Source organism: Sphaeramia orbicularis, chromosome 5 (genome assembly GCF_902148855.1).
Source record: "Sphaeramia orbicularis chromosome 5, fSphaOr1.1, whole genome shotgun sequence".
Taxonomy (NCBI): domain Eukaryota; kingdom Metazoa; phylum Chordata; class Actinopteri; order Kurtiformes; family Apogonidae; genus Sphaeramia; species Sphaeramia orbicularis.
The window spans coordinates 54,818,626-54,846,557 of NC_043961.1; the positions used below are offsets into that span (position 1 = coordinate 54,818,626).

A 27,932-nucleotide genomic window follows, 5' to 3' on the forward strand; every position below is an offset into this window, starting at 1 on the left:
TGATTTTTTAAAGTAGGAAGAAAAAGGCATGGCAACACATTCTGATATATACACTTTTTTGTTACTACCCTATTAGTGTCAAAAGTTATTCAGTCCTATTCTGTAATGTAGAAAAAATCTATTGAATGAACCTAAAGATTTGTTAATACTGTATTCTAAGTAGAGCCAAAGTACTGAGTTTTAGGCTCTATACCATAGGTGTCAAACATGCAGCCCGGGGACCAAATCCGGCCCGCCTAAGTGTCCAATCCGGCCCCTGGGATGAATTTGTGAAATGCAAAAATTACACTGAAGATATTAATCATTTTAATTCAGGTTCCACATTCAGACTAATTTAATCTCCAATGGGTCGGATCAGTAAAATACTGTCATAGTAACGTATAAATACTCACAACTCCAAATTTTTCCCTTTGTAAATGTAAACATTTTCATGCCATTTTACTGTATTTACACTAAAACAAACTAACATTTCACAAAAACACAAATAACCTCAACAAATATGAACGTTTTGAAATGTCTGAAGTGTAATTTTATCAATATTCTGCCTGTTGTTAAATGCTTTGTGTGTTTGTAGATCCGCTGTGATCTGTATGTTGTAATTTACATGTGTAAATGATAAACTGAGATTGAATATTGTTAAAATTGCACTTAGTTTTCTTAAGAAATTTCAGTTTGTTCATGTTATTCACATTGTTTTAAAGGATAGTTGGTAGATGTAAACCTTTTCATTACATAATTTTACTTTTTTCACTCTAAAACATAGAGGAAAGTTTGGAGTTGACATTTTTTATATATTATTATGTTATTATTTTACTGGTTCGGCCCACTGCAGATCAAATTTGGCTTAATGTGGCCCCTGAACTAAAATGAGTTTGACACTCCTGCTCTATACTGTACTGTAAGTTCATGCTGTTCCTTAGATCATTCACATATTTAATGTTTTACATTTTGATTATTAATGAATGTGCTCCTCAGAAATATTTCCAGCTTCTACTGCATATCATTGGGCTTTGGGTCACAGACACCTCTTTCAGTGTGCAGGCGTTATTTAATAAAGCTGTAACACGAGGTAGTAGATCATAGCTGAAATGTGCTTTGTAACATCATCTAATGGATGAACTTGTGCAGTGTATGAGAGCTTCTCAGTGGGATCACAGTTAGATTTCTTTTTGTCCCTTGTGGCCTTTGTAGTGATGGAAGATTAGGTTATAGCCTACTGAAGATCTTATTGCAGCAGATAAGCAATGCTCTCAGATCTGTGGATCACGTCATGAGGTCATTGACTTTGAAACGCAAGCTTCTTCTATTAGGTTTTTCAAGGAATGGAACAGTTAAAGTATGAAGAATAAGTGTAAATACAAAATAAGTTTCTACTGTACAGTATTTTCATGTGGGTGAAATTATTTTCCATTTGTTATGTTGAATAGTTGAATAACCTGATTAAATATGCTGCTGAAATGTGCCCAGTAATGATGGAATTGAAAATATCATTTTTTCCAAATTTGTGAATTATGTAAGAGACTATTAAAGTGTTTTCCATTTTCAGGGAGTCAGACAGCTTTAGGGTTGAAATCATTGAGATATTACAAACTACATCAATGTCTTGCCAGGATATTTCTAGTCTGGTATTTCCAGCGCTGAATTATTTCACCTGGTGGTAAATGATAATAACCTGACTAACTTTCAGGGCACGTTTAGTGTGTCTGGGTACGCTGCCACGCCCTGCAGTCACTGAGCTAATGAGCCTGTTGCCTTTATTGAAGTGATTTGTTTGGGTCTGATTACAAGTATATGATCCAGAAGTCCAACCAGAATACCCAGCATGCATTCCTCTCACTCAGATAGCCCGCACTGTAACAACAACAGCATTACCTCAGTCTCCAAGCATTCCCTTAATGCCTCACCTCTGCAGATCTCATTACTTCTCACTTTCCCAGTGGCTGTTGGATGATGTTAATGCATTTGCGCTATGTTGCCCCACCACCATTACACACTTTCATTACTACTCTTGGAGTTTTCATTGATCATAGCTCTATGTAGTTTTCGGATGTGGTTTACAACATGAACATTGAACATAGGATGAGGTTGGAATATTCATAAAGGCACATATAAGTGATCCGACCCAATATTATGGTATTGTTTTGTTGTTCTTTTTAAGCTCCCTGCACTATATCCATAAACAAAATAATGTACTTTTTTAAGTAGTACATTTTGCTTCAGTGCATTTCTACTACGTTTTGTGATGGAGTTTGGCATAAAATTTTGATGCCAAGATTTTCAGTTTTACTACAGATGTACAGTATATTGATGGTCCATATCACTTTCTAGTCTCCTTGATTATTCATCCGTTCATTCATTTGAATTACTTGATTACTAATAGCTTAATCTGTAACAGTAGTGGCCCAGAAAAACTGTTAACCTCTACTAGGCCTAATATTATTTCAATTACTTAATTTTATTACGGAATTTAGAGAAAGATATTTTTGAGGGATACAAGCAGGAATGATTTTTGATGTTTTGTTGGGTAGCATAAAAGTGATTTTGATGCATATTTAAGCATTTAGTTTCTGCCTAAGCCTATTCAGTCTCAACGTAATTCATATAATTCATAGTCGGTTAATAAAACCAATCCTGCTTGGCCCTTAATTGTGTACAAATGAAACTCATTTTACAGTGAAAAACCCTTCAAATACCTCTCACCACTGATGTGCCATTTTAGTTTGCACATTTAATGATCTGCTGTTCAGGAAAGTATAGTATCCTTTCATAAGTTTAGCTAGTACAGTACACTAACACAGTGTTGTTTCTTTTTCTTTCAGTGGCATTCTTGTTTCAAAAGGCCACACATTTAATCTTCACTTCACTGTTGTTTGCCGCTTTCACACGCACACATCTCTTCACACAGTTGTGGCATTGTGACACATGTCCTCTGACTTCCTTCGATAAATCATTGTGACAGACAGGTGCCACAAGTACAGAGCAAACAGTCTGTGTGCAGTAGCAGCAGGTGGGGCTGCAATCTCCAAGGAGGTCGTCTGGCATGTTAAAGTGTCAGCAACTGTCCACTGCAGCTGTCTGTTCTACTCTGTATTACCTATTCTCTACAGAGGATGCCACGGATGTAAATGAAGAAAAACGTTGAAGACACTAACTTTTGGGAGTTTATTTTGTAGAAGTGGATAAAATGTTTTGTTAAAAAAAATAAAAATAAAAAAATAAAAGGTCAGATCTTGTCATGCAAACTGCTGCTGGTACCTCTTTACAATGAAGCCCATATCTAATGTATTATTAAAAAACACTTCAGAAATGATTAATAACTTAGAAAAAACAGGGCATTCAACTTTACTATTAAGCCCCTGACCTAATGATGGGTTACTTAGTTTCCTTTGTCTTCTCTTCCAACAGCATTTATACCTGTCAGATTCACTTGATATGTTTAAAAAAAAGGTAGTAACAATCAACCGCTCTCAGCTAAAACTGAAAATGTCTGTTTTTGACATGACACATTAAATTAACACTATAATCTATATTATAAAGCCAAGTGGCCTCTGTGTGTGTGTGTGTGCATGCACATATGTGTCTGCTGTATAACTGACAAACTAGACAAAACTAGCCTTTGCCTTTTGGAGTACTTATGTATTTTGGGTCAAGGATCAGACAGGCAAAAACTACGTATTGATACAACATACTTTTTTAGTCATTACATGTTTTTAAAATTACAATGGGCTTACAGACGAGTCCATTCACAGCTGCAAATGGGGGGGGGGGTGTCACACACTAACAAGGTTGGTCTGGTTCTTACTGTGGCCCAGCCCGTTAATGTCCCCCTCTGGACCACACCCCCTCGCCGTAACATGGTGACAGATCGTTCTGTGCAGACTCCAACCACACGGACTGGAGTTCAGCGGATCCAGGCACAGGACAGCAGTGAGTCGCAATAGACCGTCATGTTCAGTCCTGTGTAAAAGCCGTATGCTGCCTTCACGTGCTGCCGGACATTGTACAATTCACAAACCGTCATGTTCAGTCCAGTGTAGAAGTCTATGGTCCACGTCGATGTCAATACAAAACAAAAACAGGGCCATTATGTTTCTTCCTAGATCTGTGTGTTACACCAGTAAGCTTAGTCAAGTCATCAAGTCATGTGAATGTAGTCGCTTTTCCATTGAGCTTCAAATTGTGTCAATATAACTTGCACATAAAAATTTACCTAATGGAAAAATGAACATTTTGCCAAAACTCTTGTTTTTCAATTAAAAGTTTTTGAACTTGCAAGAGGTGGCTTTTCGGGCATAGCGCAAATGGTATATCAAGCAAAACTGCAATAGAAAGACCTTTTCCACAACTAGAGTCACATGAATAAAAAAAAAAGGAAAAGAAACACGGCACGGTATGTGTGGACACACCAGGAAACCAAATCATTTTTTAATTTAGTACGAGATAGAGGGGTAATATATGATAATAATGAATATATCTGTAAATCAACATGATATTTATGTTCATCACCATGTTTATAGCATGACTTCTCATATCATCTTGCGAAAATAAGTAAAGAAATCATCGCACTTGTGATTTAATGGAAAAACTGACATTATGTACTTCTGTTTTTTTGACATTTAGTAAATATTGGTAAAATTTTGTGCATATATCCAATGGAAAAGCGACTTGTGATGAAGTCATACAGTAATGATGTAAATCCCTTTCAAAGACATACATAAGGTAACTATGAATGCATTTGTTTCAGGTGCTTTTGATTTCAATACAAAACAATGAGGGCCATTCTATTTTTTCCTAATCTGTGTTACACCAGTAAGCGTAGCTCAGCTCCCCATTTTATCAACTCTACTGCTTCTAGAACCGATGGATTCCCACGGGTCATTGTGCTACTACACTTTAACTGTTCAATTCTTCAGTAGATTGTTTTACAATTACATGGTAGTAAACAGTTTATAGAGCTTAGAATGGAGGCAGAAGCACAAGATTGGAGAAGTTTGAGAACTGACAGGTAGAAAATCTAGCAGTGCTTTTATGTTACTAATTACAGAACCTGGATTGATGAATGAAAACAGCTTCTTTATTACAGTTTATTCATGACTTAAGCTATTTTTGCCCTTTTTATAAAGGTAGTCTTGTTTTAATGCCATACTGAATTTGGGGCCTCATCTACGTATTCGTGTAGGTCGGTACTCAGAGCAGCAGTGTGGGTGTTGTCCACAGTGACAGGTCGTTGACTGTCAGACCCTCTCTGTTAGACCCCTGTCAGGGTTTGTGGCCTACAGCTGCCATCTCTCCTCTATCTCTGGGTGGTCTGTGTGTTTATTTTACTGGACAGAATGAGGTCCAACATAGGTGTGATGGCGGACCATAAATCAAACCTTCTTATACAAACTGAACTCACACAAGAAGCAGAAGCCGACGGTTTGTTGTTGTAGATCACTTTTTTTGTCATCGGATGATTTGCACCGGATTCTGTGGTAAAATGTTGTCAGTGGTGTTGGAAAAACAACTTTAAGTCTGACACTGTAAGTGCAGGGTATGGTGAGATTTGTTTTACTTTGTGGGGTTTGGAACAGTCTCTGGTGGGAGATACTGTGGTGATGGACTGGAAATAAATGTGTACTCTTCTTTAAAACGGAAATAACCACAATGGGCCTGAATTATTTTATCATGGTTTCTCTGCTTATAGAGCAGATTGTGGAATTATGATGGTCCGTAATGTAAAAGACTAGTTTGTTATGTCACTTATCTGTTTAAATGCAGGTAATCAAACAAGATCTGACAGGCAGTGGTTATTCATGAAGCCCTGAATGGCAACATTATCATTTTAACTGGTCATGTAGTCATTATTCAACACACTGAAGTGACTGGCATATGCTTCAGATTTCTTGGTAAGCACTAAAATGGGAAAATCTGCTTTTATCTGGAACACTATAAAACATACATTAAACCCCACACTGTTGTTTTAATTGGTCGGTTTAACAGTTAATAATGTCTTGTTATCCTCACCTGTTTTGATATTTTTTTCTGTTAGGCTACTTATAATTATTCAGTTTTATTGTACTCTCAAATTCATCGAAAGTAAGTTCATGCCCTCAGTGATCTCTCAAATTTTAAATAGAGGTTGTATAAAAATGTAATGTGCCTTCTTTAAAGACAGCATGGGATTTAAGGATTTTAGTTCCTTTAACGTTGGATTGAGATGATAATCCGTCCTTTTTTGTGCTGTAATTGATGCGGTTGTGTCTTCTGTCTTTTCTCCAGCCTCTCAGTGTCAAACCAACTTCCTTCCTGACAGTGTGACCTCTGAACCACCACCTCTTCACTGGCCCCCACCTTACACCTTGTGCTTATTTAAAAGAGGCCATGGATAAAGGTAAGTTTCCACTGACTTTATGTAACTCAAACACTAACACCAGTTTAGGGGTGTGTCTTCACCTAAAGCAAACCATTTTTTAGACTTAACATTATCAGTCTGGTGTCAGAGTCATACCTTTTTAAAATGACTCTCTCAGCTTTGCCTCATTTCATACCATACTAGATAATTTCATACTAAAGACCTTTGACGTGTGATTAAACTTTTGGATGAATGATTTAAGGAAGTATTTGCAACTTTTATAGAAAAAAATAGTTGGACCCATTCCAAACATCAGTAACTTACAGTTACTAATTAAGACATTGGTGATTTTTTGCTGTAAAAAGCCCATTGTATATAGATCATTACAGCTGATCATACCATAGTGGGTGGCCCTTGTTCTTGTTTGCACACACTGATATGTGACAGGTACATTGGAGAATGGTATAACAACAGCAAAAGTTCTGCAGACGGTTTCACTTCTCTTCCTTTAGTACAATGTTTTTGTCCTTTTGACCTCCATCAGGTATCAGTTTCCATCAATTTTCAGGACTTTTTTTGTGTTCTGAGTGCAGAATGGTATAACAACAGCAGAAGTTCTGCAGACTGTTCCACTTCTCTTCCTTTAGTATGATGTTTTTGTCCTTTTGACCCTCATCGGGTATCAGTTTCCATCAGTTTTCAGGACTTTTTTTGTGTCCCAAGTGCTGGAAGTTCAACTGTATTTACCTTCTGAAATAAAAAAAACAGCTCCTACATTTTAAAGTTCAATAGTTGCTAGAAAAGTAATCAAGATACATTACTTTGTAATTAAGTAATTAGTAATTAACCCTTTCATGCATGAATTATGAGAGCTTTAATAATTTTTTTTTCCTGAGTGTTTTAATTCCTCTAGACATTAAAAAAAACAATACGATTGAATTTTTTTTTTTTTTTTTATGAACCTATTTGAGTTGCAAAAAAGTCCACTCAACTGGGCACCATGTATTTAATTTTTGAAGCAAAGAAACATATTTACTGATATACTGTGTGAAAACTATGCAGCTAATCAGACATTTTCTCACATTTTAACATACTCTAATACTAGTCACTACTCACTTCATGGAGATAATATACAAAAAAAAACAAACCTTTTTGTAAAAAAAAAAAAAAAAAAAAAGCCTGTTAATTACAATCTAATAATAAGCAATTGATTTACACTCAAACAAGTTACTGCAGATCAGGTTTATCAAGAACAATGAATTGCAGTATATGGGATGGTGCATAAGCATCCACTGTGTTGACTGATATGGAACTAAAACAACAAAATCCATGAATATATAAGAGAACAGCTGTAGAATAGATGTCCACTGTAGTGACCACTATGCATGAAAGGGTTGAAATAGTTACACTACACATCCCCTTTTAACAGGCTAAGCAGTAATCCTTAACATGTTACATTTCATGACTGATGAATACATACATTACAAACACACTAATATCCCCACCCACTCGTCTTTCATTCCAACATATTGTGTAATATTAAAAGCAGCTGCGATATCAGTTATCGGTCGTGTGTCGAGGACAAACACAGCAAGTCTAACCAAAGCGTGCTAATCAGCCCTGACTCCGTAATTCAACCAAGGCCCTGACTTCACTGCTCTCTTGAAGATTTTCCCACCAGATTGTCTGAGTGACGGCTGTGGTCTGGATATGCTCCACCCCACACCCCCCATCTCCTGGGACTCTGGATGGAGGAATGTGGCAGACTTTGGAGGAAGACAAGCCTGCGAGCTCCACGCCCTCCTCCCTCCCAACTCAGCTTCTTTGCTCACCCTCTTCCAGTCACGCACAGCTAATCCCAGGCATCTGCTGAGGTGAGATGTAGACTTTGGCACACACACATGCCCAATATACCACATAGTGTAATGTAAATCAGCACGCCAGGAGGTGAACAGTAACAGCTATTTCGTCTCCAATAGCAGACAAACAAGCATCCTTATGGTTTGTGTTAAATCTTGCATCAGTACCTCTTGAGGCATTCACATTAGCTGCAAGCTTACAAAAACTCTACCTGCTGTGTATTTCTTTCACAGCAAATTTGTGTTACTTGCTTTTCATAGGGAAAGGTTTTTATAGACCTGTGGTTTTGTTATCACTGTTTTAAATTACAGATATTTTGTAACAAAATGCATAACCTATAAATTCCACATCATCTGCAACAGATATGCATCTCCTTGACTGTGTGTCTCTGTTGCATGTCTGCTGTGTGAAACATGACCCAGCTGTCGGGTGTTTTTAAATGGGTAGGTCCTCCTTTGACCCAAGGCTTCAGATTCCTGCCAGGCTTCCAGAGAAGTCCTCCTGGAATAAGTGCTCATGGGGACAAAACTCTCCCAAAATGCAGCCCGATACCAGCAGGCCCCATGGCTCAGCCCTATTGTGTTAGGGAAAACTCTGCGCTGTGTAATGGGCCATGGCGAGGTGATAATGGTCTGCACACGTTAGTGAACCACTGTGTTAAAACCCCAGTCTGAGGTTTAACTAGCACCCTTCCTGTTACAATCAGCATGCAATCGTTACCATATGACACAGTTTTATTATAGGGAATAAAAACACTCTCATTTATCTTAGTCCATAGATGAAGTGGCCATTTTGGGTCTATGGGAAAACAGTTTTTTTCTCTGGTAATTGTGAATGTATGAATGTATCCATTACTGATTGAGTGTGTGTGAATCTGTTCAGGCAAGACAGTTTCTATAAACAGTCCTCAGGCACCACATCTCCTCTTTTCTATTAGAGTAACTCATCCCCTTAATAGCCTATATGTATCCATCTACTGGAGTGAATGCCATGCATGGTGTTGATTGAGTCAAGGTTATGGGAAGGGTGGACTGGATTCTCTAGCATGTGAGTGTTTAAATACATTCAGTCTGGGACTCGGTCAACTATTCACACTGTCAAACAAATAGTCACGTACACATGATGTTTATATTCAGTCAATGGAAATGAATTAGAAGCAGATTTCAATGTTGTTACCTAATTGAATATATGTACATTAAGTCTTTTGTTGAGTAAAACATAGTCTATCCAAATATTTCCTAATACATGAAAAAAATAGTACACAATAACGCACCGTTGCTCCAAAACAGTAGTAACAAAACTTTCACTTTAACTGTCGTCATGTTTGTAATCTGCTTTGAAATTGACTAAAGCACTTAGCTAGAGTCAAGAAAAAGTATGTTTTGGTCCTTTATCTCTAAGAGTAAGTTGCCAGTTAGAAGTTCATATAGAATTTTATTTCAGAAATACAGATGTGCAACACTATTTTTTTTCCTTCACCTCTTCTACTGTCTATACTGGCTATGTTTCTTCTAGACTGAAAAAAATCTAGCAAAAACACAATTTATTCTGAATGTTGTTTTCTCAATAAAGAGTGTTTTTACGACTCAATATCCTGCCACTCTTTGCCTGAATTTGTGAGTGTGAGTATGCAGAGGAATGTGACATTGGAGCCTCATCCCTTAGGGTTAAACATGCTCTGCAACTCGACCCTCTTTGAAACAACAGACTGCTGACCCCTCTATTTTGACTCCCTTCCCCTTCCTCCTCTGTCCACTCTCCCTCCTCTGTCGTTCCTGTCACAGCGATTAATAGCAGAACCCAGCCCCTTCCCCTCTCTTGGCAAATAACGCAGCATCTCATGGTTTCAATCAGCCAGTAAGCTGCACTTACTTCACCCAAAGCTGCCCAGCTGCAGCCTCCATCCAGCCCCACCCCAAGGCCCCTGCAGCTCCTTATCTAAAGCATGATGCCTGTTTCTAGGACCACAATCAGGAAGCGTGACATCTGCTCTCAATTGCGAACATTATATCAGCCCCCAGACCCTCCCCCTACACACATACACACACACATGCTCACAATTGCCCACTACAGTTTCATTGCTGTGTGCATTACCTTGAATGAGCCTGTCTGGTTTGAGTGTGTGCAGGTAGACTTTAGGGGATTCTGTTGCAGCATGAGTAAGATCTCATCAATACCTCACAGGCTCAATATAGAATCTCTCCAGAAGAATTTGAGACCAACTATATCTTTTAAAAAATCCACTAGTGTAATTACTTCCACACACATCGATGGGTGGTACTGGAAAAACAACCGTGATAGGCCATTAAGGCTCTGAACTTAAGTGCACTCAATTCAGTTTGTAAATATATTTTGTGTTCTGCTGAAGCATAAATTGCCTCTGTTTTTATAGTGCGTGTTGTCGTCTATCTCTCTGTTCTGCACCGACTTCCCTTCCTTTTCCTTTTCCGTCTATCTACTTTACAGATCAAAACGCAGAACCGGTTGATTTTTTCAGGACAGAGTAGCTTGTTTTGCTCAACTGTGTTAATACTTATTGTTAGCTAGTTCACACGGTGTAAATAGAAGATGAAAACACTTAAAGCTGTTAAAAGATGAGAGGAAATTCACCCTCTTACTGGGAGAGGATGAAAAACTAAATGAGTGTTTTTCTTTTTTTAATGTGTGCTCCCAGATGCCTACTTGTCACCGCTGGCTATCTTGACAATATAATCTGACTCAGTTTCCAATCTTACTCAGCGCTACATTCTTTAAGAGAGGAATGAAGGCCCAGTTGTTGTTGACATGTTTCTGTAATTCTTAGCTACATCTGTTACTTCAATAAGCACTATACAAACAATGATTTACATGATTACATGCTCCAGGGTTGGCACTGAGTTTGGGCAGGGTACACTACTTAACTACAGAGCCACTTAAAACCACTTCACAGTACTCCCAGAGCTTAAACTGTATTATGAAAATTGTTTATAAGTACAGTTTTCAGATATTTAAGCGGAAACCTTGAGAGTAGGAGATGCTCAAATCAGCGACAACAAAGTAAATGGAAGAATTCCTCGTGCCGTTAACTCCCACTCAGGGTTTTTCTACAGAACTCTGCTAAACATCTGCAACCTGGGTTTTTCCCCCCCTGGTGTTTCTGATCATCTCCCGTTCAGCTTCTCCTACTTTGACCCCCCTGCAGGTTGTCTGGGTAACCGTTACACTCACTAACATCTGTGAATCCGCTCTGACCTCATCCCACTAAACTTGTACGTTTCGGCCTGGTTGTCTCCACTTACATAACTGCCATCTCAGCGGTTGACAAGACAATTTGGCATCAGGGGTTTTTGTCTGTCTCAGGAGGCAGATGCTTTATCCCTGAGTTGAAATATAGTTGTGCTTAACCGTTCCTCTTTTTCTTCGCTTTGGTTGCTGTCTGTATGATATCTGATATTTGCTCCATTGCTATTCATCTTTTTTGACATGCACACTTGACAAAGCTGCATCACGTCACATGTTTTGAGTTTCTTTTGTGTGCGCACTTGATTTTCAGAGAAGATAAACATTGCACTACACATCAATATATGAATTTTCTTTTCCTTTTTTCTTTTGACAAGATGAATAAATGTTCCACAGCCCCTGGTTCTGAATCTTTAGGTTGAAATTATATCAAGGCAGTTTTATTTTCCAAAGCTGATCCAGCTGCCTCTCGCTGATGATCTCATTCCCATAAGCGAAAACCCAAGAACAAGGCACAAGGTTTGAATTAAGCAATCCAGAATTTGATTTATTTCCAGCCACAATAGAGAGCTTTTAATGTAAAGCTGTATTTCCTCAATTCTGTCTCAGCTTCATTTTTTAACCTTAACTCGCTTTGTGTTTGTTTGAATTTCAGCCTGATGTAGCCATGATGGAGCACTGATTCAACTCATCTTTCCAGCAAATGTCACTGATATGTTTTTCTTCTCTTGAGCCATTGATTTTTGTCGTGCCGCTACAGACAATTTATGGGGTAAGAATCCAAAGTGACCTACATCTCATCTTTATACTTTAGCAAATCACCAAGGAGTGTTTTTTTTATATTTAGAAAAATATACAGGATTCACTGCCTTATTTGGTTTGATTTTCAGTGAGTTTCGATTTCCTCTCATATCAGTTTTACTTTGCTTGAGTGAAAGTGAACTTAAAGAGGAGGCATGCATCTGAGATAAACCTGATAGAAATACTTTTTAAAAGACTTATCAACTTTGTTAAAGTGACAGTAGAGAATTGTGTAAGTGTTGGTGTACTGCAAAAATCAAAATCTTACCAAGTGTATTTTTCTCATTTCTAGTCAAAATATCTCATCACGCTTAAAATAAGACACAATCACCTAAAGAGTAACTTGTAAGTGAGATATAAGAACTTATTTTTAGACAATAGATCTGGAAAACCTTATTTCAAGAAATCTTACCAAGATAATTTTCACTTGTTCCACTGGCAGATTTTTTTGCTTGAATTAAACAAAAAATTGTGAATTGAGCAAAAAAAAATTGCCAAGTGAAAATTATCATGGTAAGATTTCTTGAAATAAGATTTTCAAGATCTATTGTCTAAAAATAAGCTGTTATATCTCACTTACAAGTTACTCTTTAGGTGATTATGTCTTATTTTAAGCGTAATGAGATATTTTAACTAGAAATGAGAAAAATACACTTGGTAAGATTTTGATTTTTGCAGTGTAAAGTTTCCAAGAACAAACATTATTTACTTTTATCAAGACTGGTTTAATAATTGATTAGGCTGAAATGAAAATAGTGCAAAGGGTATTTAATTTCAACTAGACAATAAATCAGCTTATTGCATTAGTTTTAATGTAAGCTGCTTTATGGAGCTTGTCCATTTCAAGTACAATTCTCTTTACACATGGTTTCACATCACATATCAGAACACGCACATTTCAGTTACACATTAACAGCCCCAGCTCCACACCCTCCACTCGTACGTCACAAATAAAAACACGTTTTTTTCTTCCTCCAAATCTTTGAAGATTATGCCAATGAAAACACAAACAGTTTATGGAGTTAGAATAGACTGAAAGAAAAATGCACAAAGCTCTGTTTTGGCATCACTGTACTGTAAAGTATTGAGTTCAGAATAGAAATCTCAGCGTAAAACTCTCTTTGTCTGCATAATTGCACATAATTTCAAGCCCTTCCCTCTCAAATGATCCTTTTGTTTGCAGCAAAGTTTTGCTTTCAGTGTCTCAAAAACAAAAACTCCTCCATAAATCCCCTTTTAAATCTATAAAAATTCTGATGTTATAGTTTTGGTTTTCAGCGTTGAGATAGTATGTTTGCATTCCAGTGAGGAGAAAGGTTGTAGGGTTAAAACCTGGATTCAACTTAAGACATTCACACAAACACTCCTCCAACCCGGACCCCACCCCTGGCCCTCCCTTTTTCAGTGGATGGCCACACGATCTCTGAAAACTGAACCATCTCTGTGCCATAAGAATTTCTTACTACTCACCGTTGCAGAGTAATAGAAGCAAAGCGAAAGCCATCATTTTGTAGGGGCTGTTTGTCGTTGGTGCAGATGATGCTGCCATTCTTGTCCTGAGTGCGCACACGTCCGACGGGTGTGTGATGAGGGTGTGTGAAAAGGGAGGGAAAGAAATGAGAAGAGGGTGAAGCTGGTTGAGCCGGAGAGTTTAGGGTTTCCTTTTACCCAGAGCGGGACAGGGTGGATAAAGCACCACTTGTGTTCTGTCAGTTTTTATATGCACCCCCCCACCTCCTCCTCCCTTACTGAGGCCCAGCCCTACACCCCGTCTTCCACTGGTTACTTTAACCCTTCCTCTGTGCCCCCACCCCTTGAGAAGAACCAAGGCAGATGGAGGAAAGGAGGAGAATGGAGTCTTGTTGGGATGTTGTGTTTAAAAAAATATGTGCCGCATTCTTCAAATACCTCTGTGCTTTTTTTTCCCCTTTTATTTATATATAGACATTAAATTTGCAGTTCCGCAGCTTAAATCTACCATAATTAGACAGCAGCATGTGAGTGACGTGTTTTATTGCTGGAACATAGTTAACAATGTCTGCTTGAACTGTGAACTCTGTCCGGACTGGAGCAGTAATCCAACACACAATGAAAGGTGATAGCTGACAATAGACTGTGACACACTGGCCCTTAATAGGCTTATGGAGATAGACCATGAAGCAGAATATTAAAGCTGGAAACAAAGGTGTGATCCACTGTTATGCTAATTTTATTAATCCATTTCAGTGGCAAGAAGCCCCCGTGACTTGGCATGGCCATCAATCAACAACAACAGCCATTCTGTTAGTGAAGACACCACAAGACCCGCTTCAAGCCTTTCACACTCGAACAGAAAGCAAGCGACCCCACCCCCCACTGCAACTTTAGGATGTTTGCGCTACTTTTGTTAGCCGTTCTCATGCTCTCTGTGAAGCACACATCTGGAACCACTGGTGAAGGTATGCTAAATGTCTTGTAAAAAAAGGTCCACCTTCTTTTTAGACAAAAAAAAAGTATCAACAACAGTGAGTAGCGTTAACTGGAGCGCTGCTAAATCTTACATGCTGGATTGTAATTTGATACCAGTCCCATTGCCCATAGTTCCTCCTGTCCCTGTTTTGGCCCCATCTTTTCCTCCATCACCCCATTTCCTCCCTTCCTCCTCACCAGACCTCTATCAAACATTCATCTCAAACAGTGGGGTGTTAAGGTGGGCAATTGGCCCCTCACTGTGACTCAAGATGAGCTTTGCTGAGAACCACAAGGGAAGAAGTAAGTAGTGTGGCCCTTACAGCTGCCACAGCTGGGCAGCAGCAGTCACATCACCCCGGTAAAACATTAATTAGACTGTTAGCTAGTCAAGTATTTCTGCTGCTTGAGTCCTCATGAATCACAGCTTCCTGTCAGGTGGCAGTAATGCACAGAAAAGAACTTTTACCGTTACAAAAGGAAGAGGTGTATCACTTTTACACAGGCACTGCATTTAAGTACATTTTGAGGCGTCTGAGAGCACGTCTTCATCCCCTTCCTTTACATGTGAAAACCACATCTCTGGATGTTTGTGATAAACCAAAGGATTAAGTGTTCATAAGGGTGGAGAAAATTCTCTTCCTTAAGATAAATAAACTCATAAAAAATCCCTCTTGGACTTTCTGAAAAATGCATTGTCCAAAGCTGAGAACTGTTTTTATGAGATCCTCAAAATAGGATTTTGTACAGATTTGGTTGTGACACTATTTTTCATTTTCAATTTTCTTTGTTTATTTCGAGCATTTACAGAATACATGCAAATTCAGAATTTTTTAAAAAAAATCATTCATCTACACTTGAAAAGGAGTGGGAAGAAGAAAAATTTATTTAATCCCACCCCCACTACAAACATATGATGACTTTATAGAACAGAGGTGTCAAACTCATTTTCTTCAAGGGGCCACATTCAGCCCAATTTAATCTGAAGTGGGCCGGACCAGTGAAATAATAGCATGATAGCCAATAAATAATGACAACTCCAAATTGTTTTAGTGCAAAAAATAACATTCAGTTACGCCAATATTTACATTTACAAACTATCCAAACAGAAAGGATGTGAATAACCTGAAAAAAATGAAATTTGTTAAGAAATATAATTACAATTTTATCACTATTATGCCTTGACTTATCATTTATACATGTGCATTACAGATCAGATCTACAAAGGCACAAAACATTCAGTAACAGGCAGAATATTTTTAAAATTGCCCTTAATTTTCTTTAGACGTTTCAGGTTGTTCATAATTGTTCAAGTTATTCACATTTATTGTTAAAGAATAGTCTGTTAATGCAAATATTTTCATAATTTAATGTTTTTTGCACTAAATCAAAGACAAAAAAATGGTGTTGTCATTATTTATAGGTTATTATGATACTATTTTTGAGTTCAATGTCCTAACTTGCACTTTGCAAATTTATCCCGCGGGCCGGATTGGAACCTTTGGCCCCCGGGCCGCATGTTTGACACCTATGTTATAGAATATGATGCATTACTGTAGATTAAACAATTAAACAATATGTGAAGAAGTTCGAACGAGGTCAACATTAAACCTGTACAGCAATAAAATGGAACATACATAAGAAAGCAACAGTAATACGAATCCAAAAACATCATATATAATTGTAAAACACTGACAGGGAGGTTTTACTGCAGTGACTATTTTTACTTGTCAGTTCCATTGCCAAGGAGGTTATGCGATCCCTCCTGTCTGTCCATCTGTCTGTCCGTCAGCTGGCTGGCGCAAAATCTACTCACTGATTTTCATTAAAACTTGATGTAAAGGTACGATATAAGTCAAGAACAAAGATGGAGAAGTTATAATTGTTATTCATTAGTTTAAAATAAATGAAATCACCTCCAGCCAGCAATTTAGAACTAAGACATTTCTTACCATGGTAACAGTCAGCTCAACCAAAGCTATTTTGACTAAAGACAAGACTCCATTGTCGCCTGTTAACCTGCACTGTCATCGATCACTGTAATCCAATCCCATCACTTCTCTGAAGAAAATGAACGTTCTCCAAATGTTCTCTTAATGTTTATTACAGTTACTTTTGTGGTTGAGCAGAGTGGATTTCTTAGCCTTGATGGGAGAGATAAGTGACATGCTAGAGTTTGTTTATTTTTACTTTCCCTTTGGATGATATAAAGAAAAGTGATGTAAAAAGTCATATGTGTTTGGTCCATGGATTAGCTTCACTGAAACTCACTTTTCTCAAAAAATGGTCATGTAGTTAATGTTAGATCTCACCTGGCGACACTGTAATTTTCTAAGCTGTGGATAAGAACTTAAAGATCATTAAAGAGGTCAGCTGACTGTCATGGAACCAACACTTTTCACAAAACAGTTGTTTATTCAATGAAGTGAGCAACTTCTGTCATACGACTCCATTCACACTGAACAGATTGTGGTCTCCATTCAAAGACCCTGGGGCTGTGATGTGGAGACACCTTAGTCATAATATAGAGAACAATAGGTCAGTGGAGGTCAATGAAGAGAGACAAGTAATATTTTAATCATATTAAAGTTGTACTGTCAACTGCGCATATGTTTATCTTTCTAGTCAATTCAGGCCCTGTCCATACGAAGACAGCTTTTGGTCATATCTGTAAATGTTTTGTATCAGATAGGCCTTTTGTTCACATGAAATTGGCGTTTTCAGTCACTAAAACCGCAACTTTTTGAAACCAGGTCCTAGTGTGGGTACATTTGAGAATGCTGGTTTCACGTCTTGGTCTGTACGACCAAACTGCAACTTTTCTAAAACAATAGTGTCATAGCGCCACCTGTGTAACCTTTCACCCCAGAAGCAAGACGCCACTTCACAAGAACAGCAACAATCTGTGCATTTACATGACAACATTTATTCCTGGTTTAATCTGAATAAACGTTAGATCCTATTTAAGATGACCATGTAAACACCTTATTCTAGTTGAAAAAGAATAGTTCGGAATAAATTTAAATCCGAATAAAGTCACTGGTTTGATCCCCTTTTAATTCCGAACTAAATTATTCCTCGGACATGTAAACCCTTTATTCCATTTGGACTTTATTGCTTCCATTCTGCACATGCTCGTTGTCTTGTCCTGTCGCGATGACGCACACATTCTGCGCTGGCGGAAGAATATGCAATGCAGTCTAGTCAACCCAAACCGTTCCAGTGGGCTATTCTGATGGGATCTACCAGCCTGGAAAACCCTGAAGGAAGAGTTCACCACTTGTTTTTTTATAAATTCATTTGTCATGCACTAATGAGTTCGATAAGTGGGCAAATCAGTTTGCACTGCAGTGCACTGATTGCCTTGTTCTCGTAGCCCTTCCGTTAGCTTATCTTAGCCTAGTTTAGCATAATCACTTCATTCCTATGGTCAGACGTAGCCAGGCTTTTATAGGTGATCCGTAGTATTTTATGACTGATTTTGTGAAATTCAGTTCTCCCTAATCATTACTTTAGCCCAGTGGGATCAATATGATCACAAATTAAGGCTCAAATCATGGCCATGTGACTTACTGCAGGAATAAAATCCTGGGAAATAAAAACTAATGCAAAACTAAAATGGTAAAGCAAAGCTAATTTAGCACATGCACCCTTTCCAACAAAAAGATTTTCCAACTTCCGTCAACACAACAGTCCCAAGATTGTATGAATGCAGTAAGTCGCAGATCTAAAGAAATAATTAGGGAGAATCGGATTTCACAAAATCGCTTACAAAAGACAACAAATCACCTTTAAAAAACTGGCTACATGTGACAATGCAGTGACTATGCTAAGCTAAGCTAACAGAAGGGCTGCGAGAACCGAATTAACGTTTCTCATGTAGACCTTTATGCGGGTGTGACATTTCCATGTAAACAGAAGAGAAAGTACTTTAGTTCCGAATTAATTTCTTCTGGAAAAATAAATCGGATTTAAAAAACGTCATGTAACCGTACCCAATGGCGGACTACAGAGTAGTGCTCGAGCTGCAACAGGTATTGAGTTTATTGGAAATATTGAATCAAAATCTTCGGGTACTCTTTCATTACAATGAGCAACAAACAACCATAGCTAGCAATATTTACTACATGCTCTTGGATCTACCGTGGAGAGGGGCAACCAGAGGGGCAATCAGGAGGAAATATTGGATCAGACCCAGTAGAACTAAGCAAGCTTTATGCACATGCACCATGTCTTCTTCTCCGTTTTTTTGTGAGAGCATTACAACGCCACATACAGGCCTGGCATTTGTAGTACATCATTTTCAGTCGTTTTCAGTGGTTTCGTGTGGGCGCAAATATTTCCTGAAACGGCTTTGTGTTTTCAGAGCAGTTTTTGAAAATGACAAAGAAAAAGATCAGACAGGAACAGATGTGGTTTCGTGTGGACATGGCCAAAGTCACCGTTTTTGGTAAAGATTGTAAAGTACCATCTAGTTCACAGGTGTCAAACTTAGGGCTCGGGGGCCTAAACCGGCCCACCAAAGGTTCCAATCCGGCCCGCGGGATAAATTTGCAAAGTGCAAGTCAGGGCATCGAACTCAAAAATAATATCATAATAACCTATAAATAATGACAACACCATTTTTTTCTCTTTGATTTAGTGCAAAAAACATTAAATTATGAAAATATTTACATTAACAGACTATCCTGTAACAATAAAATGTGAATGACCTGAACAATTATGAATAACCTGAAATGTCTAAAGAAAATTAAGGGCAATTTTAACAATATTCTGCCTGTTACTGCATGTTTTTTGTCTTTGTAGATCTGATCTGTAATGTACATGTATAAATGATAAGTCGAGGCATACTATTGATAAAATTGTAACTATATTTCTTAACAAATTTCATTTTTTTCAGGTTATTCACATCCTTTCTGTTTGGATAGTTTGTAAATGTAAATATTGGCGTAACTGAATGTTATTTTTTGCACTAAAACAATTTGGAGTTGTCATTATTTATTGGCTATCATGCTATTATTTCACTGGTCCGGCCCACTTCAGATTAAATAGGGCTGAATGTGGCCCCTTGAAGAAAATGAGTTTGACACCCCTGATCTAGTTGGTGGAAAACGGCTCAGTGGACTGCATCTCTCTGCATGTTTTACTTCATTATTTGGGAACAATGTGACATATTCTGAAGTGTTGATAATCTCTACAGTCTGGCCATGCTGAAGCTGCAGAAACATCGTCAGACTCTGAACAAATCACTGACAGCAACAGTTACTTTGACATCACCTCAGTAACTTTCAGGTGTATAGACTTTGTATGTATTTTCAGTTTGAGTTTTGAACAGTTTTGCCACAAACATAGACTTTGTTGACTTGTAAAGCTCATGTGTAATGTTTGCATGATTCGAGAGGGATGAAATAATTGCTCGTCTCTCACTTTTGAATGGACCTATGGAAAGGACGTGAAGGTGCCAGACTTCACATTTCTATTGGATAAACTAACAAGTTGGACTTATACTAACATTGTGGACCAAGGAGAAGAGTAGACTATTGACTGGCCCTGGCAGAGGTCTGCTCTTTGAGTGCACATACTATATTAAGCACATTTTTCTGATGATACTTACATACTTTTACTTTGTTTTGAATGCAGTGTTTTACAGTTCAGTTTACTGTATGTGCTTTAATCTGAGTAAAGCATCTGAATACTTCTTCCACCACTAACAAAAAGCAGCAGAATAAATATTACACTGCAAAAATCAAAATCTTACCAAGTGTATTTTTGTCATTTCTAGTCAGAATATCTCATCACATTTAAAATAAGACATAATCACCTAAAGAGTAACTTGTAAGTGAGATATAAGAACTTATTTTGAGACAATAGATCTTGAGAATCTTATTTCAAGAAATAATAATAGTCATAAGAATACATTTTATTTATTTAGCGCTTTTCATGGAACTCAAAGACACTTTACATAGAGCAGATAAAAACAGAAACCGAACACATTAAAAATAGATAAAAAAAAAAAAAGGCAGGTGCAAAAGGCAGGTATGTGTATAATAAAACAATTAAACATTAAAAGCAATTCTAAATAAGTGACTTTTTAAAAGGGATTTGAAGGTGTTGAGGTCGGAGCAGTGTCGGGTGGTAGGTGGGAGGGAGTTCCAGAGGGTTGGAGCCAAGGTTCTAATAGTTTTGGATTCTTCATTATAGTTTAGTTTTATTTAGTTTGGACTTTTTTTTTTCTCTAATTCAGTTAGTTTTAATTCGTTTTTAGAGCAGGTTTGCTAGTTTTTATTAATTTTCGTTATTTTCTAAATGCTTAGTTTTAGTTTATTCGTATATTTTATCTTCTTTGCCGTCGTATTCAAATAGATCCCAGACAGGACTCTGCTGCTTTATCCCAACTTTAGTCTCCATGTTTCCAGGTAGAGTGGGGACCAGAAGACGACTGTAAACGACAAGTGACGAGAAGTGACGGACCGTTAAATATCATATGGGGCCAGCAGCTAAAATTATTCGAGGGAAATAAATCGCTTTTGTATCAATCCGACATTGACAAAGACAAAAACTAAGGGAATTTTATCCATAATTTTTATACGTTTTAGTTAGTTTTGTCAGCACACAAAACAGTTTCAGTTAGTTATCGTTTTTTCTATTAATTCTAGTTTTTATTCATTTCAGTTAATGAAAATGTTTTTACAATTCTAGTTTTCGTCGTTTCGTTAGTCTTTGTTAACGATAATAACCTTGGTTGGAGCAGCAATAGAAAAACTCTGTCCCCCAGTTTCGGTGCTTGATTTTTAATGGTTTTTAATCTTACCAAGATCATTTTCACTTGTTCCATTGGCAGATTTTTTGTTGCTTAATTCAAGATTTTTTTGTTTAATTCAAGCAAAAAAATCTGCCAATGGCACAAGTGAAAATTACCTTGGTAAGATTTCTTGAAATAAGATTTTCAAGATCTGTTGTCTAAAAATCAGTTCTTATATCTCACATACAAGTTACTCTTCAGGTGATTGTGTCTTATTTTAAGTGTGATGAGATATTTGGACTAGAAATGAGAAAAATACACTTGGTAAGATTTGGATTTTTGCAGTGTAGCAATTTTCTTTTCTTTCTCCACTGAATATTTTTAGACTATATTTAGGTACTTTTATTTCTATTATTCATGGTTTTTGTTCCCCATCTTTTTTGTATTCATGAAAATAGGTTTAAAAGGCCTGTGCGTGTTGGTTTAATCTGGTTTAATCTGATATTTTTGTATCACCAGACACCCAGCTTCCTTATCTGTGTCTCCTCTGTGTGACCGTGTCGTGGTGTCACCGAGCAGCTCATCACACGACCTGAGCAGGAAACCAACATAGACAGCGACTACATTCCTCTAAAGACCTTACAGAAAACCAATCTGGAAGACATTTCTACCGCTGGCATCCTGTGATTTAAAGCCCATAGGCCTGGCTTCATATGGCTTTATTTGTTTATAGTATATTCACTGTTCTGCACATCTGTTGCAGTTTATGGTGTTTAAAAACATGGCCTCCTTTCCCTTTTAGCTGCTGCACTGTTTCTTCAGTAACAGTACATTGCAATTACTGTGTATCTGCTGTTGTAGATTATTTCTGACAGCAGTGTGTGTTTTGGTTTAGTGTACAGGTGTGTTTTCAACAGATTTTATGGCTTTTCAGTTGCATGCATTGTGTGTTTATAAGTGTGTGTGTCTCAGGAGAATATAGGCAACCGGTTTCAGTATCAGAAGTCAGTTTTTGTGCTTTTGTACTTGAACTTTCTCACGGGGAGTTCCCATAGGATTCACCCTATACTTTAAAGACCACAAGAATCCTGAGCTATAGCCAAACATTTTGTAAACAATCCCTCTATTTTGCATTAAGGCATGCTGTTTTTTTTTTTTTTTCTTTTCTGTTGTCTTTTCACCTCATCACTGTTGCACATACAGCCGTAATACAGTCAAATCCTCAATTCACACATGTTTCTAATACCACTTAGAAAGCAAAAGTTCTAGTTTTGAGGAGAAAATTGCTGAGAGAAGCTGGTCATTTTGTTTATTTGCTTGGACAGCACAGTTTTTAATGACAGTGAGCGTTAAAATGCACTGATCTTCTTAGATTGTGGTTGAAGCGTCTTATATTGCCGCCTTGGATGTGTTTTAATTTAACTGTCACTGGTGTTTTATCCAAGAATTCTTATTTTATGCAGAAGAAAATTGAAGCTGCTAATTGGACACCCCTAGAATCGCTGAGGCTTGGCTGACAAATCTTGATGGCAGTTTCTCCATAACTATGGAGCTTATTAGCAGAATATGTCAGCGATTATATTCTCACAAGGCCCTTTTTTTACTGCTAGTTTACAAAAACAGATTTTCAAGCTTGACTAAGTCTGGCATCTTATGAGAGTCTGTTTTTTTTTGTTTATGCCTTTTCAAAGTGTAAGTACTCAATGTGTTATGTGCTGCCAACAGTCGAAGAGGCACCAGAAGTGGATCGTTTGTAAGAGCCTCAGGCAGGGCTCCTGAACAGGAAGTTGTAAAACAGCGACTCTCCTAATGTGACCATCTTTTGTGGGGAGAGGAATTCATGGCCACCCGTTTATAATTAATTATATTCTCTTGGTTATTCATGGGTCTGTTTTGACTTAAGTCACGAGCATATACAAAAAGCAATTGGCACACACTGTTTAATTAAAGTGTGGACATTTTAAAGTCTCCGAGGAGAGGATGTTCTTAATTTGATTAGATTTCTTTTTGCAGACACAGTAAGACATGTAGTCACAAAAACGCATACATGGTGTAATGCACATTTTATGGAGCTTTAAAATTGGAGCCATAAATCGCATAAAGCTCACTGATTGGCCGTGGAGGAGGGAGACTTTCTTGAAGTGATTTCAGGGAAGGGGCAGCTGAGTGGGAGGGAAAGAGAGGGAATGTTCAGGAGGAGGAGGTGGAGTGGGAGGAGATTTCATTTCAAACTGCAGCAAAAGTTGACCGCTACCTCTCTGGGTCGAGCAGCAGTCTTAACCCTCTGGAGAGAGCGGGAAGAGGAAAAAAGAAACATAAACGAAATGAAGTGCAGAACTCATTACGTCATTCTTTCCTAAAACAAAATTCACATCACAGATCCTCTAGTTAAAGTTGTGTTGTATGTTTTAGGCTACAGTAGTATATTCATATTATGATGTAAAGGACTCCTGGCTGCTTCAGCAGATGTCCCATAACCCCCAAAACACACACACACACACACACACACACACACACACACACACACCCTCAGGCAACAGCAGAGCCTCAAACAGACACTTTTTGTCACTGACACATATTTAACCCACGACCTCGTTTGAATGATTTTTGTCACAGTCTCTCACATAATCTTTGACTCTTTCACCCTTGTCTGAGCTCAAACTGATGTGAGCCTGTGTCTTTAGATTATCCATTTCTGTACGTTATCTTTTACATGTGATGCTACCTTTGACCAGAAGATGGCACCAGTAGACTGGTGTCCTGTCCAGATGAGGCAACTGGAAATAAGACCTGTCAGTACATAGTAAAATCCTGAAATGTATTGCCTAATATTATATATTGTGGTGACGCTTAAACCATTTTCCATCTGCATTTACAATTTTTTAGAAATCTACAGAGGAAATAACAGTCTACGGGCTTTAATGAAGTCTGGTGAGATCACTGAGTCTTCAAGTGATCGTGTCATTGCAAGCACAGAAAAGAAAAATGACTATGGCAGATTTGGGAATTAAAATGCTGTCATGGTTATGTTCATTTACTAAATCCTGAAACAATTTGTTAGCGACAGAAGCTGGGTTGTGGACCTCTGAGAATTATTATTCTGGTTTGGACAGCTGTCTCTCGTCCTTGGCTGGAACAAACATATCAGTGCTTGTTTGACTGTGTGTGCTATGATAATACAGAAGGTATTCAATTAAACCAGTAGGGGACTGATGCACACAGATCTCAGCAGCTTCAAGGCTGCGATCCCATAGTGCAATACAGAACATGATGCATAATTGCGCAGGAGTGGGATTTACACTATGGAGGGATAAAAAAAGACATAGGTGTGAAATATCTGTATCTGTAGCCACTGTGCATTTGAAGCAGCTGACATTAGCTGCATTTTTTTGTTGCTGACACTAATAATCATAATCTGTCAAGAATATCAGAAGATGAATTTTGTCCAAAGAAGAGGTTTTTGAAACGTTTGTGCCTATTATGCAGTTTTGTGTGATACTACATGCCTACAGTATTGTGAAATATCCTACTTTTTTTCTGGAACTAATTACTTACACAATGAAAATAGAGAAACTGACATTTATTAGGGTATGATATGTACAATCTGCACCTTAAACACTGTAAAAACAACTGGGCCTATTTTACATATTTTCTGACTATAATATAAATCTATAATAACCAATGTTAAAAATAATGATCACATTCAGAAAAATTCTTGGATTTATTTATTTATTTATTTAACCTGGAAGGGTTTAGAGATTAATCATCTCTAGAGTGTGTCCTGATCAAGACAGGCAGCAGCACATTTGATGTGGACAGACAGTTACAGTGACAGTACATGCATTCAGACATGTCATACACAGATAAAGTACATGAAATTACATGTGTAATCACCTCATCCACCCCTCTTTTCACCCTGATGCACTTATCACTGTGGAACAGGGTCAATCTGGACTCTTCAAATCACATGTTTACATGTGCTTATGTTGGAATATGTTGTATGTATGTTCTTCTTCATCATTGGGTCTTTTACATATATGTGACTATTTTACTATACTACATCCATTTGAAAAGCCTACCATGAGTGTGGGAACACAGACGCAGAGCCCTGTTCACCAACTAGAAGCACTATTCAGTTATATTATGAGTTCAAGGCGATAAGAGTCCAAGGTCTTTTGATTCAGCATTCGCTACACAGCCGAAGTCACACTTTGAATTATTCTTCAAGATCAGCAGTCTGTGTATAAAGTCCGTTTTCCTCTGAATCAAATTCTGTGAGTAGCAGCAGAAGAAGCTGAGTATCTGCTCTACCTGACACGTAGCCAGTGGTTTCACAGAAACTGACTGTTGCTATACATTACATACGACCTATAAACTGTTTACCTCCATCATTAGTCAAAGTATATTGAGACACAGTGACAAGTGTCAAGAAGTGATAAAAGAAGAATGGATATTTTACAGCTGCAGCAGCTTCATAAAGCTGTCCAGTGCAATTCAGCCTCACAGTCTATCAAGGCAGATATCCTGCGGCTTGCTCTGCTGCCAGTGGAGAAGGTCTGAGTCCTAATGATCTTCCTCTGCATATATGTGTGAGAGAGAGGTAAGTAAAAGGGGGACTGCCGGCTGCTGAGCGTAGGCAGGCTGACAACTGAAGAGGCTGGAGAGGAGAGATGAGGGGTTAGAGCCTGGCAGGTGTATAGAGGGCTGTTCAATAAGCTGGTGACACCCCCACCTGCATCTGACAGGTATGGGCTGGGAGGCCCGGGTGTTCATACAGCCCTTCTCCTCCCCCGTCTCTCCACTTCTGCTCTGCCTGCCCAGAGCCCCGAGGGTTAAACATGAATAATGGATTATGCCGCCTTATGGCAAGTGCTGAGGAGCCCCTATACGCTGCTCACATGCCATACTAAATACTGTCACAGCAGTGTACACTCAAACTGTTTTTCGCCTTGAGAAACTGCTCATCAGATGTTTTGTATGTGTGTGTGTGCGTGCGTGTATTTTTTTTTTTTTTTTTTTTTTTCAGCAATTCAAAGGGACTTAGTAATTGTCTCCTGGATATTGCTTTGTTGTTTTATAAGCTTAGCTTCTCTAGGTATCAGAAGTGCTTCCTTCCTCTTAGCACAGGCACATAAACTTTACTTTTCCATCTAAACAACACGGTGTAAACACTGAGGTCTTTATTCAGTCCCGTCTTTCCTTGCAGCAGTATTCTCCTGAACAGGATTATTTTTTAGAGACCTTGTTCTTGAGTTCAGTGAACACTTTTTGAGCACGTCATCAAACTGTAACCTGTACATGTTTTCTGTTGTTTAAGAAGAAAGACAAGCTGGAGGTAACTGTTTGCCATTCATTTGCTGGCGTCAGATAAAAGCCATGGTTTGTGAAATACAACGCCCCCTCCTGTGGAGCACCGCAAAGCATGAGCTACAACATTTTTACTGCTAACAGGATTTACACTTCGAGAACATGTTACTGCTTTATTAAGGTTGAAGTCTGAAGGCTTGGAGCCAAATTGTTCCAAAACACTAAAAGTCAATTAAAAAACAGCAATGAACAATGTAACACAAAGTAAAGGGAGGAAAAGGGTTTGTGAAACTATTTCTGCGACTTATTCTTTCATCTATATCCTTTTCAACATCTTATAAACAGTAAATCCTTTATAATCCTCATATGCATTCAATAAGCTGTAATTTTTTTATAGTAAGGCTGGGTTCAGGACAAGGCAACAGCAGCTGATTCCATTTGATCATATTTGTTTTGTTTCTTCTGTAAAGACTACCTATACTGCACTGATGCTATGTGTAGCAATAAAGCACAAATCAGTGTGGCTGGTATTTGTTTCCCATAAATTTAATCTAACATCTGAAAATTAAAAAAAAAAAAAAAAAAGACTTTTAGGTGGCCTGTGCATTGACATATTGATGTTGTAAAAGCAGGTTATGTTTGTAAATTAATGGATTTACTGATTTACTGCTGAGACATGCCTTATTTCGGAGTTTTGGTCCCTCTCTGGCCACCCGCCTTAACGTCATTTGTGCTTGTGGATAACGATGATGTTAGTTTCACCATACAAAGGTTAAACAATGGATAGAACCCTTGGGATTTGTGTTTCACTGACATCACAGGCATTAGAGCTTTTCCGTGAAAACTCAATAACAGTTTAACTATTAAATTAGCATGCAAGCGGTGCACTAACATAATGAAAATAGATTAACCAGTTAAGTGTGGCAGAGTTCAGATCTGTCCGAAAATGACATCATCTCTAAGCCTATGAAACGCAGTGGCCAGAAATCATGACCTACATAATGATTTTCAGGCTTTTAGCTGTATTAATTTGTGCCCTTTAATTCATTATGATTTTATTTAATTTTAGACATTCTTTTACACAGTCTCTGCTTTAAACATCAATAGAAAGTCAGGGTTTCTGAAATACACACATACCTTCCATCTGAATGATTAATATGTCGGTGCAGTACTTTAATGTAAGGTTTAATAGCATTTAAAATAAAAAAAATGGAGGAAATA

At 37.9% G+C, this 27,932-nt stretch overlaps 1 protein-coding gene across 1 annotated transcript in view; it reads right to left on the bottom strand.

The window, feature by feature from the left end:
• LOC115418900 (hematopoietic progenitor cell antigen CD34) overlaps positions 1 to 13,912 on the bottom strand; it is a 39,216-nt gene extending 25,304 nt beyond the window's left edge. The window contains exon 1 of the mRNA XM_030133438.1: positions 13,685 to 13,912. Coding sequence (XP_029989298.1) covers positions 13,685 to 13,763 — 79 coding nt within the window. The 5' untranslated portion in view covers positions 13,764 to 13,912. The remainder of the gene's footprint in view (positions 1 to 13,684) is intronic.
• Positions 13,913 to 27,932: the final 14,020 nt, after the last annotated feature.